The 17,430-nt window shown below is 34.7% G+C and overlaps 2 protein-coding genes and 1 long non-coding RNA gene across 4 annotated transcripts in view; 2 read left to right on the forward strand and 1 right to left on the reverse strand.

The window, feature by feature from the left end:
* Nucleotides 1-428: 428 nt before the first annotated feature.
* On the forward strand, nucleotides 429-2,732 carry LOC122568374 (glycerol-3-phosphate phosphatase). The gene is made up of 6 exons (XM_043728053.1): nucleotides 429-691; nucleotides 873-1,033; nucleotides 1,116-1,253; nucleotides 1,339-1,546; nucleotides 1,635-1,776; nucleotides 1,857-2,732. The coding sequence occupies exons 1-6, from the start codon at nucleotides 601-603 to the stop codon at nucleotides 2,041-2,043; spliced, it is 927 nt and encodes a 308-aa protein (XP_043583988.1). The 5' UTR covers nucleotides 429-600; the 3' UTR covers nucleotides 2,044-2,732.
* The window catches only part of LOC122568370 (gamma-aminobutyric acid receptor alpha-like), a 106,959-nt gene continuing 91,535 nt past the window's right edge, over nucleotides 2,007-17,430 (reverse strand). Inside the window, exons 8-10 of the mRNA XM_043728046.1 lie at nucleotides 10,063-10,215; nucleotides 9,178-9,437; nucleotides 2,007-7,006 (exon numbers count right to left, since the gene is read on the reverse strand). Coding sequence (XP_043583981.1) covers nucleotides 6,617-7,006; nucleotides 9,178-9,437; nucleotides 10,063-10,215 — 803 coding nt within the window. The 3' untranslated portion in view covers nucleotides 2,007-6,616. The remainder of the gene's footprint in view (nucleotides 7,007-9,177; nucleotides 9,438-10,062; nucleotides 10,216-17,430) is intronic.
* LOC122568382 lies at nucleotides 6,777-12,512 on the forward strand. 2 transcript variants are annotated; one of them, XR_006317079.1, is made up of 3 exons: nucleotides 6,777-6,906; nucleotides 10,022-10,255; nucleotides 10,692-12,512. It is a non-coding gene; the product is annotated as an uncharacterized LOC122568382 (long non-coding RNA). The 2 variants fall into 2 exon arrangements; XR_006317080.1 differs by having other exon boundaries at nucleotides 10,022-10,217.

Consider the following 17,430-nt stretch of genomic DNA (forward strand, 5'->3'; position numbering starts at 1 on the left):
CAAAATAATTAGTTACATCCGGACTGTTTGATCGTCTTTACATAAATATTATGTTATGTGTAATCCAAATCTAGTCCAATATATACGATTCAAAATCCCGCCGCAAACTAGCCGACATCCACGTGCGTTTGTTACAGCCAGAGACTCCATTCATTGGATGAATCCTATAAATAGAAGCCTATATGGTATCAAAGAAAGCCATCAAATATGCTAAAAACATTCAACAAGATGTATTTTTGGATTATATGCATTGAAAATTATTAAATTGCAATAAAAAAGGCAATAACTTCATGTTCATTAAAACGAAATGCAGCCCATATTATTTCTCTATCGATATTGATATATATAATTGCCAATCATATACATTTGTAGTTTGGAATGATATAGGAACAATTTATATTCCTATATTACGTAACCAACAAGCAAGGTCACGTTACAAATACGTGAATGTCAATGATAGTACTTATAGGCTGATAGACATGCTCTGTTTAAGATCATCTCTTTAGTTACCGCGGTTAATTGCTAAAGAGTGTACTTTATGTGAATAGTAGACCTAGTTTCATTTCAGTTTGAAAAGTCGTATCTGCAGGTCATTGCAAAATGATGACAAAACGTTATTTATTGTCATTATCAAATGCAGAATTTAAAAATTTCATAGACTCCATTGATGTAGTTTTATCAGACTGTGATGGTGAGTGATTTACTTAGTGCAAAATAATTTCTATAAAAAATTGTTGAAAATAAATATGCGTACTTTGTTATTTTTATATCATATTTTTGATATTGGAGTATTTAATAATTGTAAGATAATAATAGACAAATACTTCAATGTACAATGTCATAAATGGTATTTTAATCTCAGTAAACCTTAGGCGTACTATGGAAGGAAACCCAAGTAATAAAGAATTCACCTGAAACTGTAAATAAGTTTAAAGAATTAGGTAAAAAGTTTTTTTACGTAACAAATAGTAATACCAAAACCAGGTCTGAATTTGTGGATAAGTGTAAAAATCTTAAGTATGATGCAACAATAGTAAGTAAGATATATGTTGTAATGTTTTGGATTAAATAATATGCATTTATTGTTTAAAATGTTATTTTAAACTTTTCTTCAGGATGAAATAGTATGTTCTTCATTTTTGGCTGCTATGTATCTTAAGGAAAAAAAATTTAATAAAAAAGCATATGTAGTTGGGAGTGATGGTATTACCAAGGAATTGGAAGCTGAAGGTATCAAACATTTTGGTGTCGGAGTAAGTCTTTTTAAACAAAAGATATATAATTGTCACCAAAATTTCAGCTCAAATTAACAATATGAAGTTTGTTTTGTTATTGTAGCCAGACGTAATGGAAGGTGATGAAGTAGAAATGATAGAAAACTTTAAACCAGATCCAGAAGTTGGAGCAGTTATTGTAGGCTTTGATAAACACTTTAGTTTTCCTAAGCTTGTGAAAGCTGCCACTTATTTACAAGATCCAAATGTTCATTTTATAGGGACAAATTGTGATGTAGAAAGACCATCACCAAATACTAATAAATTCCCAGGTTGCAAAATTATTTATTATGCTACACTATTAATATATTTATCTCAAATATTTTTAAAAATTTTGAAGTATAAATTTTAATTATATAGGAACTGGATGCTTCATAAAGATTATAGAAATGGCATCCAATAGATCAGCAGTGATGCTTGGAAAACCAGAATCATTTTTGAGCGAATATATTATAAAGAAATATGGTTTAAATCCTCAAAGAACACTTATGATTGGTGACAAGTAAATATTATTCATAGTCATAAAACTATGCAGCAGTAGTTTATTATTGGTATGTTTAAAACACAATTATTCTATTTCAGTTGTAATACTGACATTCTTCTTGGGAAACGCTGTGGATTTAAAACTCTTCTTGTATTAACGGGTATTACAACACAAAATGACGTAGATGCCATGAACGCTTCTACTACAAGTTCTAAAGATTTGATAATTCCAGACTATTATGCAAATGAGTTAGGTGATGTACTAAAAATGATTACATCATCTTGATAATTTGGCAATATATAATTATTTCATTCTCATTTATATTTTTTGGTCTTCCTAATTGTTTGAATTACTAATATAATTATTTATTTATTATGACATATGCAAGAAATATTTTTCAATGTTCGTTCATATATATATATATATTTTTGTTTAATTAAAGATGCTTTATTATATAAAAATTGTTCAGTTACATGTACAATACATAATTGTTATTTAACTAATATGGAAATTTGCATATAAAAGTATACAGTGTTATAGCGTTATATGTAACATGTTCAAATTTAGCTAAAATAGTATCTTAAATAATATTAAAAATGATTAGTGTTTCAATTCAAATACAAAATGACAGTACAAATATATAAAAACATTACTAATATTGAATATTTTTTATTAATATTACCTTTTGATAAATGTTCTTGAAAGAAACTGAAAGAAAAGATTTGCCAAAAAATTATATCTATATGATAGTCTGTGGTTATTGATAGAATTAGCATTTTGTATTTACTTGTATGCCTAAGTATTTTTATAACATTTAAAACATTGCATGCCTGGTGCATACAGCGAGAATTACATAAAATATATGTATGAATCTATGTTTAACTCAGCAATGAAGTTATAGTTTACATATATTACATATATATGTTACATTATATGTATGTGTGTATGTAGTAACAATAAATATTAAAAGCATATATAATGTTTATGTTATATATTTTTTATGTATTATATATTTATATTAAAGCATTTCTTAATATTATGGTTACTTTAAATAAGACATAAAAGAATTTATTGGTTTTATTAATTTCGGAATTCAGAAGCATCAATGGATCTTAAGCTTCTAATTTATATTTTAATATTTTTTGTATCAAAAAGTATTGCAATATTTGTTCATATTTTTTAAAAATCAATCTTATCAAAAAAATAGATTTATATATAACAAATATTAACATTTAATATTTAATAATTATGTCGTTCAATATATGGAGTAAATCTCTTGTAATATGAGTAATAGACAATATCTCAGGGATTGATCCAGCATCTGAAAAAAGTTCATATAAATATATGCCTGTTTGACCTTGTTTACAAGCTATAGCAAATTTTATGTTGTAATAATCAATAAAAGAAGTTATCAGAATAATTTAAACAAAAGAAATGCAAATTCCTGAACTGTAATATCCTGAAACAGTGTCATTCTCAATTTAAAATATTCTTGTTCATTATAAAAATTATAAAATATCTCAAATAGAAAAAGCACATTTAAAAAAATATACGGCTTAATGTGTTTTCGAAACTTGAAAAACATGAATTCGTAGACGATTGCTATCTTGTAGAGGCATTATGATCAAGAGAAATTAATACATACATATGTAGTATATACGTATAGTGCTTATTGCGATACTACATACTAGTCTCTCAATAAATATATTACAGAGGCTTATTATAAAGTAAGCACGATATTAGCGAAAGTTGAAGTGATTAAATGTGCCAGAAATCTTTGTGATAAATTGGTAATAAAGTGATAAATAACGAAGATGGATAGGACACCTGTTGCTTTGTAGAAGGAAACATGTATGAGTTTTCATCAAACGATAATGTTTGCATATTTTGAATGTGCCGAAATGCATCATTCACCTTATGCTTAAAAATGAAAGTTATATGATTATATATATGTATGCACATGTTTTATTATTGTATGCAGGATATTTGAAATTGAGATATATTATGGTCACACATTTCAACGTGCATGTAATAACGAAAATGGAAATTAGGAAGTACGAATATTTCTGCTACAGAGAAATTTTTTATTTATTTCTTATTTCCTTTTTCTCCTGTTTTTATTTCTAAGTTCTCTTTTATTTACTAGAAACAATACAGATTTTTAATGTCAGCATTAATGATACAACATGCGTGCTAATTGAATGGCGTGAATATTGTTCATTTTGAAAATTTTGAACAACAGAATATGTTTATAAAAGCTAATACAACATCAATATAATAACGAACTTATCATCATTATGGCGTTTCGCATTTCATTGTATCAGTCAAACGAAAATTATTGTAAATATGAACTGTTTGAGATAAGTATTGCATAAAATATGATGAAAGATAAGAAAGTATTATGTATAATTTGTTATCAGTAAAGAAATATTTGTTTTGTGTTAAAAAGGAAAAACAATTAACTGAAGCACATACTATCAATAAAAAATAGAAATTTCTTAAATATTAAGAAACAGAACAATTTAAGGAAGTATTTAAAAATATGTACAAAACATGAAACAGTAATACTATGATCTCGAAGCTAAATAAACGATATTTTGTTGTTTTTTTTACAAATTTGTTATAAGAAATGAAAGAATTCTATTGTTGTATTTGTATTATATTTCTCATTATTTAATAGTATTTTCATAGAGGAGATGTATTATGTATAGCTCACTATACTCCATATGTTGAAAAATACTACATATCTTTATTTTATTATAGCAGGCTATATTGTATGTACATATTTTGTGTATATATGTTACAATAAATAACAACGGACTGTTTTTAAAATTGATTTTTATTGTCGCACCTAATACGCAATTACCATTGAATATTTATATCATTTCACTCACTAAACGTTCTTCTAGTGATTAAAATTTATTCCGTAAGTTTCACCGATATTTTATTATTAGATCAGACTGGCACAATTTTTTTTCTGCAATTGATGCAACTTACATTCAAGTAGGAATTTCAAACAATTTTTATATATTTGTCCTAAACTTTATCGCATCATTTACGTTTGAAATCTTTTTTTCCACACATGCACGGAAGGCGAGAATTAATTTATTCTCTGAAACAGATTGAATGTTACAGCTATCGCGACATTATAAAATTTCGTTTTATTGACAATTAAGAAGGAAGAAAAGTCGATAATTGAGAAAAAATAGGAAAAGCTTTTATCTTTTCATCGTTCACGTATTTTGTATAGTCTAACGAGGGAGGTATTAAAGCTAAATTTTCTCCTAAGAAAATAGTAGACTAACTTGAACACTGTGTTTTCGAGGAAAGAAAACCATAAATATTAACTATTGTATGGCACGTTAACGGTTAAAAATATGAAACGACGATTTTAATTCGTTACCATTTATGACTGTTAGACAAAGGTCGAACCTATAATAATCAGTCGTTATCTGTAATGGAAATGATGAGTACAATTTAGTACTGTACCGGCTATCTCGTTCTAGCATGGTCATACAATCATTTGTTGACCCAATTGCTTGTTTCAAGAGTGGAGGAAGTAATTTCTGTGATTGTGATTGACAGAAATAGATTGGTGTTTTCCAATACATTTATCACTATTTAGAATGATTAATTGGTACGGATAAGGGATTTTTTATATCCGTCTTATATTCGTGTGCTATAATTTAACGCTTAGAAGATTGAACATAATATTTCATATATATATGTGTATATATCTCATTTTAACGTAGACAATTTTCCCATTTTTGTCGAGAATAATGAATAATGTTATTTTCTAACGAAAAATATGCTTATAAACCCTTGAATGGCTTGTAAGTCATGAATTATAAAAAGATATTTTTACATCTGATTGTTATTGTAAAGAGATATTTCTACATATATCATTTTATTTTGAATCGTGAACATAACGTTTATTGTCATAAAATAGTAATAATAATATATACTGTTTACTATCTAATAATGATAGTGTTTAAATTATAAATTCGTCTACTATATTTAAAGTGTTAAACACAAAAAACCTATTATAGTTCATTTTTTAAGTGTTAAGATATGAATCACTATTTAGCAAGATATAAAATTTAAACAATAATTATTTTTTAAACCGATTTAAATAATATTTATCTCTTCAGTTTCTTTGCATACATTACAAACTCACATTTTAAGCTTTACTAAATATTTATATAGCGTTTCATAAGGTTTCCTAGTCTGGTCTCATATCTTCGTCCGTATTGTTGGTATCGATTATTTATTAGTATCATCGTTCACAAGGTTAATCGTATTGAATAACAATTGCGAAGAGTGCAGAATTTCGAATGAAATATGTATCATTGTGCTAATCGTAAAGGAAATTGGAAAATGTCACAACTTTTTAATGTTCCGTATACAAACTTATAAAATATATCTTTTCAATATAGAAATTGGATCGTTTATATCCAAACATACACCTTCTTGCTGTTTCAGACTTTTAAAAAAATTCTGCCATACTTATTAACATCTTTGTTTAAACAACTTTCTTTAAACAATAGTTAGAAACTTCCCCTACAGAGAGTTAAAAATACAAATGCAAATGTTTCTAATGCTCATAATATTCATGCATCCTTGTCCCTTTCTATTTAATACGATTAAACTCACGAACGATAACGTAATATTCGTTCATACGCTCGTCCAAAGCTCTCATTGTCGTCATAAATCGCCCGCCGGCCAACAATTTTTATTAAATGAACGCTTAAAGTAATATCGTAGATTGGTCAATCGACATCTCCTTCTCCGTTGAGTAATCCTATGGAGAACGTTCGTACACTTGTTTTCCCTTGGTTGTCCCGTTTAGCGACCGATTTCACGTGCCGTTCGAGTCCACGTTGTAGTAATTGATACGCTCGCTTCTCGACAGATACGCGCACCAGTAGAACACGTTGATAGCCAGGAAGAACACGGGGAACACGATGCGGCTGGCACGATCGATTTTCGATACGGAATTGTATCTAGGCGTTCTTCTGCGTCGCCTTCGACCGGATCCCTCTTTTCTGATCGGAGGAGCTTGACGAGGGGGCGGGCTGCAGGTCACGCAGGACATCTGCCAGTGGCCCACTGTAGGATTTCTGCTGGGTTCTGGGATCGCTGATAACGGTATCACTTCGATCATACCGTCCTCATTCATCGTAAAATTTCGACTTGAGTGCCCTCGTGCCGTTAGGTTTCCAGCGGTTCTTTTGTGTGATTGGGGTACCTGAAATAAGTAGCAGCAAATATTTATTGCGCGTTTCAATACTTTCGCATATAATATATAGCCTAATAATATTCCGACGGGATAGGTGAAATGATAAACGTTCCTTAAATTAAATGAGAATTAAAATGAAAAAAACGAGAGGCGCGGAGGAAAATATCGTCTCTCGAAATTCATCTGGAACTTGCAAATATTTTCGTTGGATTGTTTTTGTTGTTTTCTGCTAGTTTTATCGATCCAGAATATTCGAGGTAATACTTTATTTTATATTTATTATCTTTTATTGGTATTTATTTCCGGTTTGCAAGCTCCCATAGGAACCATATATTTGAGGTAGCATAAAAATAATATTAATACATTAACGACTACTGACGTAATATCGCGTCTCTCCAAGGCGAAAACATGTCCAAGTATAAGCTAGTCGTGCCAAGCTGATTATGAATATCTACAAGGAAAGAAGGATCTCTTGTGTTTAGCTTAATTAATAATAATAACCGATATCAAGTACTTTAGACTTTGAAAACAATATACCATAATTGTCGAAACTTGTCATCTTGAAATTTCAGAATTTTCGTACAATTATCGGCTGTGAGTATGTTCAGATACAATATTCGATATTTAAGATGACTTCTTAATGTTCTTTTATTCTTCGATTCTGTTTTGTACGTGGAAACTATGTAATTAGTGGAATTCACTCATCAGAAATTACACGGTGAATTGCAATTTTTTAAAATTACCTCAGTCTTAAAAATGATCGAATTATCTTCGTTTCAAACGAATGACCGCACTTTTGGAAGTATATTTTCTCAAACCTCTTTTTATCCACCAAATGGAAGTTATTCGATGAATTAACGCGTTGGTAATGCATGTAAATGTATTTCAAATCGAAGATAATTTTATTTCGATGCGAACAACTTTCCTTTTCCTTCTATTAAGGCTTTTCATTGCAGTAACCTACATACAACTTCAGGAATCCAATTATTTCTTGGATTGGATTAAAGTAATTTTAAATCAACATTTATATTCCCTTTATACTTCATGTTCTTTACTGTTATATGGAGATCGAATGATATATACGTATACTCTTCCTCTTATGTAAATGAAAGTATCATGGTCTAGGTACTTTATTTTGTTTCTTTATATGCAATTCGTTTCCACAATGAAGAATATGATGACCTATTAAAGTCTTTTATTTTGCTCGTGCATTTATAATAAATTCAATCTTTCCAAAAATATACGCAGCGTTAAGAAAAATAAGTTAAGTCTCTAAAGGTTTACATTCGTTAACAAGGGAAGCTTCTGATTTAACCCTCACTGATTTCAATAAAAGCTCTCATCTGTTTCTTTTTCTCAAGTATTGTACTATCCTACTGTAAAAAAAAAAGAAGAGCGATAAACGCAAAACGTGTAAAACAAGTTTCTTTGTATCTTTCAATAGTTGTGGATATTTCGTAACATAGATTTTGTTTATTAATGTTCGCTATCAAGTTTTCGTAGAAGCATGTGTCTTATATCGAAGGAGATGTAAGAAAGCGTCTATGATGGATTATCACGCTGGCGGAGCGACGATTTCGATCTTTATAACCGGAACTCAGAAATCGGGTTTGCCGATTTCAATATGGAACAATGCCAAAATAGCGGAGATTTGCATGATCTCTTACAAAGTATGAATATTGAACGATCTTGCACGTATTCGTGAAATATAAGCGGGAGATTTATCATTGTTATTGGAATTTGGGAGTATTTTTGTTCCATTTCCATTTTAAATACCAGTGATTTATTGTAGTCGCTACTTATTAATCAAAACTTTAACACTTGAATAATTGAATATAGGTTGTGCCAATCTCAATATCGATATCTGTTTTTTCTGATTTAGATATTGAAAGAACGCTACGCACAGAATAACATTATTTTTATTCTCTGCCTAGAAGATAAAATAATTTCTATACTTCCACGTCATAAATGTTCGTTATTATGAAATAATTAAATTATCGTAGAGACAAATGGTTTAACACAAATTCGATGCAACTAGATTAATTTACAATGGACAAATTCATGAAAACAGATTTAAATATGTTTGACGGGTGATAATGATTATTATAAAAGTTGATAAACTGTTCCTTCGTTCGACCGTTTTCACTGAAGTAATAAAATATCAAATGCATGCAAATTACCGATTCTTTCTGCAATTGCCGTGTATTCGCCTCCTCCTCGTCGCTGGAACTCTCGCTTTCGCTTAAATCGGAGCTGAAATAACACTCGCCGGAACCGTACTTGGTGAAATAATGCACCACCGCGAATTGTATAATGGTGGCAAAAATGAAAGCGAACGAAAGAAAAACGAAGAAGTCGAGGGCAGTAGGGTAAGGAACTTTAGGCAAATCTGTCCGCGCCTCCAATCCCAGAAATGTCATCGTTAATACGGTTGTTATACCTTTAAACAAATATGAAAGGACTTTTATTTATATTTCATTCAATTGTCAAGTTATCAAAGAATATACGTATTCAGCTTCAAAATATAATTTTTAAAATGGCTCGAAACCAATGCAGTCGTTATTGTTTATATAATTAAGATAAAACAACGAATGTGTTACATTTGTCGCAGTGCTCTATCGATTATCCTCACAGTTTGTTTTATCATTCATTTTAACAATAGATATGTTGCAAATAATCGAAGTATGATTTTATCCAATTCCCAATGATAAAATTGGCAGATATGTTTTTTGTGAATTTAATAAAGAAAAATCTAATTATTAGAAGAAGACAGGAGAAAGACTATTGTACATCGTTTTACAAATAAGATGAAGTCATTATATGACTTAATAAATAGACGGATAGAAGTTCCTTTTTCCGAATAAAATCAATATAAAACTGTCTGAAATTTTCAATCGACGTAACAAGTTAAATATCCGGTAAAAGTATTACTATAATTATATACTTCTGATATTATTTCTACCACGCGATTAATCTTCGTTGTTATTTAAAAAATCCGATTTATTTTTATTTACTTGCTTCTAGCGTACGTGTATCTGTGAAACATGGCCTAGCTGTGAACTTACCCAGTGATACACGATCTGCAGTGGCTTCTCGATTTAACCAGAAGGAGACCCAAGATAAGACCACGAGTAAAACACAGGGCCCGTATACTTGTATAAGAAAATTACCCATATGCCTTTGCAGATGAAAATATACCAGCAACATCGAATATTCCGCTGTAATCAGATAATACATTCAATACGTAATACAGAAAAAGTGATTATTTATTTACTATTAGGTTGTCCGAAAAATTTCTTTCGTTTCATAAAGCGATAATACATGAACAACAATTTCTGTTTTATATTATTTTATTGAATTAGGTATGATCCATTTCGTTCTATTTCTATTATTGTGCTCGTGCATAATTTAATAAACTAATATAAAATAAAAAACATTGTGCGTCTATTATTTATTTATAAAACGAAAGAAACTTTTCGGACAACCTAATATATTTCTTTACTCATGAGTTTATTTCAAGGTATACATAGCGCGTAATTAGCGATTACATGTTTACAAGATTAATGATACACGGTTACATGGAATTGAGTATGTTTAACTGTTTAAAAAAGTCTCGAACGCGTTATGAATGCTTTGAAAAACATTCATGTTTAGACGTTCGTATCGGCTTTAATGTTGCAACTGTTTCTTTCAGGTGAAAATCTAGGGCAGTCCGATAAACTATTCTGTATGGTTATAGGTGAGCCACAAGATTGGCATTCAGGAGATGATTGTTTTGTTAACAACTACTCGTGCGTAAGTCTGGAATGGTCGGTGCGAATGCGGGTGAGGACGGCTTAGTTCTGATTAGCGTTGAGACGTCGGGAATCTCTTGCACGCTAGGTCCTACTGTGCGAAGTTTTGTATGGGGATTGTTGAGCCATAAACAGTTCTAAAATTTGCTAACGGCTCCTTTGATAACGGTTTTAGCATCGTGAAAATTAGGCCTGATTTTTCTTCACGGTGAATAAGTTTTGATAACCTCTTGATTTCTACATGACTGGGAATCTATATCAATTTGACGCTATACTGTTTATTTCAATGATCGAATGGATTTCTATTTATGATGCTACGTGTTAAGGCGTTTTCGATGGATAAAGAAGGAGTTTCGCAGGATAAAGAAGAGAAGGTATAATCTGCGTGTAGAAGTAAAATTGTTTCTAACAAATATTTATTATATTGCCCTTAAAATTTTGTTACAATATAATAGTAAATATATAGAACCTAATCTGTCCTCTTTTCCTTGTTATACTATAATCCACATTTGTAATCTATCTTTTATGCTTCGAATGAAAAAAAGAGAAAGAGGATTACATGCCAATATAATGCAATTTCACTCATAAAACTAATAAATCGAATTAATTCAATATTCCACGATTCTTTTCGTTCGGTCCACCTTCAGCTATTGTTCGATATGTATATAATATTTATCTTCCACTCGTTTCAATTTTCATCTGTAGTTGAGTTCGACATCGAATATCAACAAGGTTCAACGGGAATCGAAATCAAACAGGGTCGCGATCATTAGTTTCTTCGGTTACGCACAAACCATATTCTAGCGTCCAACGTAGCAGCTAGTTGCTCTGTTTGTCCTGCACTTTTCCCTCGATAACGAGTACAATGTACAAGGAACAACCGTATCAAACATCAACCTGTATTGTCTCTTTCTATTTTCTGCGTATTATCCCTGGCATCTGTTTCGATTTGTCCAACGCAAACAGAAACGATGTCATGCATACACGCGAATGTTTGCGCCACGTTCACAGATCCTTAAAAAATTCTTACTACCCTATTGATGCAATCAATCAAATCAAAACAGTGACGACGCGACGATTGTTTGCGGAGTATTAATCGATGCTAATCCAATTAAAAGTGGAAGTAGTTGCGAGTCGGCATCTCCTCTCTCGTTTCTCGTTATCAGCCGATGGAAATACAAGAGGGACGAGAGTTTTCTGCAGGAGGATGCTGCAATTAGTCGTCGTTTCTTCCGTTGCCAACTTTCAACGTGGAACCTCTTTTCCTCATCCTCCTTCTCCTGTTTCATCCCCTATCCTCTTCCATTGCTTCTCCTCCATCTTTTCCTTTTTCTTTACGTCGTCGTTTTCTCGCACCACTTGTCCGTCCGCTCGAATTCCACCCACTTCCGGGCTGATTCATTCGTACCTTCGATATTCCTGTAGAATCCGTAAGCGTGGCCCGATAAAAGTTTCCAATCGAGTTCCTTTGCAGTCGTTAAGAGACAATTCCTTCCTCTCGTTTCTCTAATTCGGACAAGCCTTAGCCACCGACATTCTTCGACGACTCTTATCGTGGCTATACTTTCTCTTTCGATTATACTTCCGTCGTCTATCTTTTCCTTCCTCGGTTTGATCCTTGGTACATCGCGTCGTCGATAAGGATTTTTCGCTGAAATCTATTCTTAAATGGAGTTTCCTTTCACGGGTTATCGCCTAGCGTACAAGTACGGTTCTTTAGGTAGACAATTCTGAAAATATTTTGAAAGATGAGAAAGGACAGGTCAAAGATGAATGTTGAAGTATTACGGATAGATTATTGTCTGGTATACGAGTATTATTATGTCATATGAAGCATGATTTCTGAGGGAGGCAACTTGGAAAATATTTTTAAAGATGAGAAAGGATAGATCGAAGGTGAAAGCTGAAAGTATTATGGATAGGTTATTGTGTGGAATACAAATGATTGCCGTGTTATACGAAGTACGATTTTCGAGGTGGTCAATTTTGAAAGTATTTTTCAAAATGACAATGGATAGATCGAAAGTTGAGGTATTAAAGATATTAAAACTTGGAAACGAAGATTGTTCGACCGTTCACGGAGAGATGTGTTCGCGATAGATGACGTGAATGGAAGTCGTAAATTTCCGTTATGATTAGTTAATCGACGCCACGAAATGATCGATCCCTATTTCGTTTAGGATAATAGAGGTGGTTGAACTGATTACAACACTGAGGTAACAGGTTACAATATATACTTTATTCCAATAACTTCCTGAATATAACGTTCAATAATACAGCTGATATGTTGACAGACAGAATACAAGTTAAGACGAGATACAGTGAGTACAGTGACGGATCAGAGAACAAACAGAAAACTAACTAAAAACTCCTGTTCTGGGACGGAGGTATTTATACTTAACCGGGGAAATTACGAGTGGAAAGTCTGGGAAAAATGGGGAAACCCACGTTTCCCCATTTTTCAACAGCCCTAATGTCTCGATTTGATTTCTATGTTGCAACAATTGAGGGCCTTGAAGTTAAAGTAAAGAGAACGATATTTAGTTTATGACCGTGCCTTAGGATTATTGCAGTCCGACCTGTGATGTTCGTACCGCTAGTGGCCGTCCCGACCGAGAGACGGAATTCAGCTCGTATCAGATAACAGGACGTAATATCCTCCCCCCGTTGAGAGGGTACCGATTGTGAATATAGAGTTAATTACATCTTCCAACAAACTCCCTCTCGGTTGATTCTACTGGATCGGATTGGCTCGGTAGAGGGACGAGACATTTGACACCTCGATCCAAGATGCTGGTTGCCGTTTTAACCGTGGCCGTCCGGATGATGTCGTCGGCGTTTGGATGAACCTTGATGAATCGGAAACCGATGTCCTCGTCCTCTGCTAGTTGCTTGAGTTGCAGGCACCGAATGGCTAGATACGGGGCTGCGAATAAACCGAACGTTACGGCGTTGAGCTCGTATGTCTCGGTTTTCCGACCCGCGCTGCGCCATAGATTTTTTGATATTTTCGGTCTTCTGGTCGCACGAGGAATTGCCGATACATCTTTTTAATGTCACCAGTGAGTACATATTGATGAGAGCGGAATCTAAGGAGTATATAAAACAAGTCTTCCTGTAACTTGAGCCCTGTATAAAGCGTATCGTTTAGAGAAACTCCGATGGTGCTTATTGCCGATCCGTCGAATACGACACGGAGTTAGGTGGTTTGGCTCGATGCCTTGATTACGCTGTGATGTGGTAGATAGTACCAGTTATTGTTGGAGTGGTCTGTGATAACCCTCGTCATGTATCCCAAGTCCAGGTATTTACCGCTTATTACCCAGGTAATACCGCTCGATATTCTGATTCGAAGCTCTTGCCGCGTTGAAGTCGACGGTTGAGAGAGGCGAGTCATTTCATCGCAAACGTTTTGGGGGATTCAAGCGACTGAAGCTGGTCGTTGAATGGGAAAGCGACGATGTATCGTCCTACGCTGGTGCATCGGACGTGTGCTCGGAAGTATTCCTCGCATCGTCGATCTGAGTCTGAAATATGTTTAATCGGCGGTCCTTTGTCGACCTTCTAAAACTCCGCGAGGTCCGCTTGCAGAGCCGTCGTGGAGGCGTGAAATGTTTGTCGCGGTTTGGGAGGTTGGGCTTCCTCCGATGACCCATCTGAATCGCGTTTTTTGCAGATGCAATTCGGGGTTGTCCGGCTGCGTTAAATTGATTTGTCCGACACACATCGACGCAGGTGTTGATTCCACGCTCAATAAGACATCGATCGGGGCTGGTAAGTGGAATCGTGGATCGGCTAATCGGAGATTCCTGGGTATGTTAAGTGTCGAACGATCGATGGGTTGATTTGGGATTAAGGTCGATATGGCCGGGATAATGAGGAACGTCAATGTGCGTTCGTAAGTACCGTCAATGGAAGTGAGCATGGCCGTAATGTAGCGTTTAGAGGTCGTCGTTAAGGTTTCGAGGGCTCCAATTGGGACTGAACATTTCCCTTGCCTTATTCAGAGTGATTTTCCCAGTTTTTCGGTTATGAAGTTTATGCTAGCACTGCGTGACAACGGATTAATTGTTGTTTATTGTTCAAAATGCCGATTTAAGCCGTGATTATCAGATCGTTGTGTAATGAGTCGGATACTACTGGGTTAATAGGTTCGGTCGTCATTGGAATCGTCAATTGTCGGCGTCACTGTTTATGTGTTAGTCAATGGCTGGAGGATGAAGTTGGGGACGAGTTCGTTTGTGGTGTCTTCGATTTGTGGTTTGTTGTAGATTTCTGATGACGAAGTGATGAGGTGGTGTCGAGGCTCGACTGGATGTTGCGGAATGATCCCTTGCGTGGTGTTTGGCCTTATGTAGCATCGTGTGATGCCGTTGTCCGCACTTATGACATGATTCGACGTTACAATTTTGCACTGAATGTCCTTTCCTCAGGCAATTGATGCATAAAGATGCCCTTGTAACGTCCTTAAGGCGGTCGCCAACGGGTTTTGCCTTGAAGTTGTCACATTTCCAAATGGTGTGTGGTCCTCGGCAGATTGGACATGTCAACGGAGCCTGTGCCGCGGCAAATGCGTGCTTCCGTCGCGCGGATCGACGGACCGAATTGGGTTGATTCGGTGATCCTCTTGTCGGCGAGACCTCGGGGGATGATATGGAGATAAGTGTCAAATTCTCGAGGAAGTCCAGTAAATGAGTGTACTGAGGCACTTCCTTATTAGGTAACGTAAATTCCCATTCTTTAATGATATTTGCTGGTAATTTCGAACTGATGAGGCTGATAAGTATGGCGTTTCTATTGGTTTGTTCTCCTAAATTCTTTAATGACCAGAGATTTTGGCTGAATGTGCAGATTAAATCCCACAAGGTCGTTGAAAATTTCTTAGTTATTTTGGGATAATTAACGATTGCGTGACTGTGGCGTAAAGCGATGTATCGTGGATGCTCGAACCTCCCCTTGAGAATGGTTATAGCGGTAATGTAATTTGCGTCGTTGAGGGGTAACATATTCACGCAGTTCGCTGCTTTTCCCTTTAGGACGGACCGAAGGTATAGGAGTTTTTGTGCAGGTGCGAGGTGGTGGTTGTCGCCTATTATCGAGCAAAAATACTGATAGAACCCATTCCATTCCTCTAATTTCCCGTCGAAGGTGGGGAACTCCAGTTTTGGTAATGGAATTTCCGTTGCGGGAAAATCGCTGGCTTGGGGTGTCGACAGGGTTGATGGTCGCTCGCCCTCTATGAGATTCCTTAATCGAGCGATCAGGGAAATGTAAGTTTTAAGCGCTTTTGGTTCCTGCGTGTTGTCCCCTTCGTCGGGGTCGTCTAATTCTTCCTGGACTAGTTGGAACCGTTTCCATTCGTCCTTGAGTAGGTCTTCATATGTTTTCAAAAGACCAATGTTATTGTCCGATTGTTGGTAATCGTCGATGCCTTTCTTTATGAACTGGATATTGTCGAGATAGTTATCGCGTTTTCGTCGCAGGGAGTTGATTTTTGACGCGGTCGACATGCTTCGCGATGAAGATACTTCGTTAACGAAGGTGACACTTGTGATGTGCAATCGGTGAGTTTCGATGTGGAGTTATTCCGGTTGCAAGTTGTCGCTCGCCACTGTGCAGCGGAATATTGTATGCGTGTGTTTCGCGAGGAAGGTGTTCTTTCCTGAAGGTGACACTCGTGTTGTTGTAAGACCGAAGTTGTTGGAACTTGTTGCACAGATAGTGATGGATTTACGTGGCACTCTATGGTAGTGGGTGTCACTGGTGTGTACACTTTTCACTTGATACGTAATCGGGCTCGAAGGATCAAAATGTTACGGATCAGAGAACAAACAGAAAACTAACTAAAAACTCCTGTTCTGTGACGGAGGTATTTATACTGAACCGAGGATGGTCGCTGGTCGCCCCACCATAGGTTATTTACGAGGAGAAATCCCGGGAAAATGGGAACACCCACGTTTCCTCATTTTTCATTGACTGACCCTAAGGAATATCTCGATTTGACCTGTATGTTGTAGCAATTGAGGGCCTTGAAGTTAAAGTAAAAAGGACGATACTTAATTTATGACCGTGCCTTAGGGTTATTGCAGTCCGACCTATGATGTTTGTACCGTTAGTGACCGCCCCGATCAAGGGACGGAATTCAGCCCGTACCAGATAACGGGACGTAACAGAGATTGTTAAGAAAATTCGAATTTTATATAAGAAAAACTCAGCAGAACTCTCAATCGCTATCGATTTCATAATTTTATCGCATGAGCATGTAATACTTTCACTCGGATATCGAAAATTCTGACAGTTTACGACATAATGGGTAAGTGACATAATGAGTCACTGAACGTTACCGCCGTCACGGGAGGGACGTGTATCTAACAGAGGTATGGAATAATTATATAGCTTTCCTTAAAAACAAAGATTTTTTTTTTTTTATATTGTTTATATTTAATTTTACAATTTGTCCAGTGGGACATTAGGTAAAATGTTATAACATATGATTGAATAGCATGTGGATGGTTACCCCCAGCGGGGTGCCATCTTCGAGTTTTTTAGTTTATATCCTTTATGAGATCAGCTGGGTGTTTCCTTTTTAGTCTTCTTTCTATTCTTGCGTTGATCGTTTCCGTAGCCAGCCTGTTTGGG

The sequence above is a fragment of the Bombus pyrosoma genome, linkage group LG6 (assembly GCF_014825855.1).
Source record: "Bombus pyrosoma isolate SC7728 linkage group LG6, ASM1482585v1, whole genome shotgun sequence".
Classification (NCBI taxonomy): domain Eukaryota; kingdom Metazoa; phylum Arthropoda; class Insecta; order Hymenoptera; family Apidae; genus Bombus; species Bombus pyrosoma.

What these genes read in the sequence shown, in the direction of transcription:
- LOC122568374 (XM_043728053.1), top strand. Translation starts at nt 601, where the DNA reads ATGATGACAAAACGTTATTTATTGTCATTATCAAATGCAGAATTTAAA. An exon ending in AGTTTTATCAGACTGTGATG is followed by an intron (nt 692 to 872) that starts GTGAGTGATTTA and finishes AGTAAACCTTAG; the next exon opens with GCGTACTATGGAAGGAAACC. An exon ending in ACACTTATGATTGGTGACAA is followed by an intron (nt 1,777 to 1,856) that starts GTAAATATTATT and finishes ATTCTATTTCAG; the next exon opens with TTGTAATACTGACATTCTTC.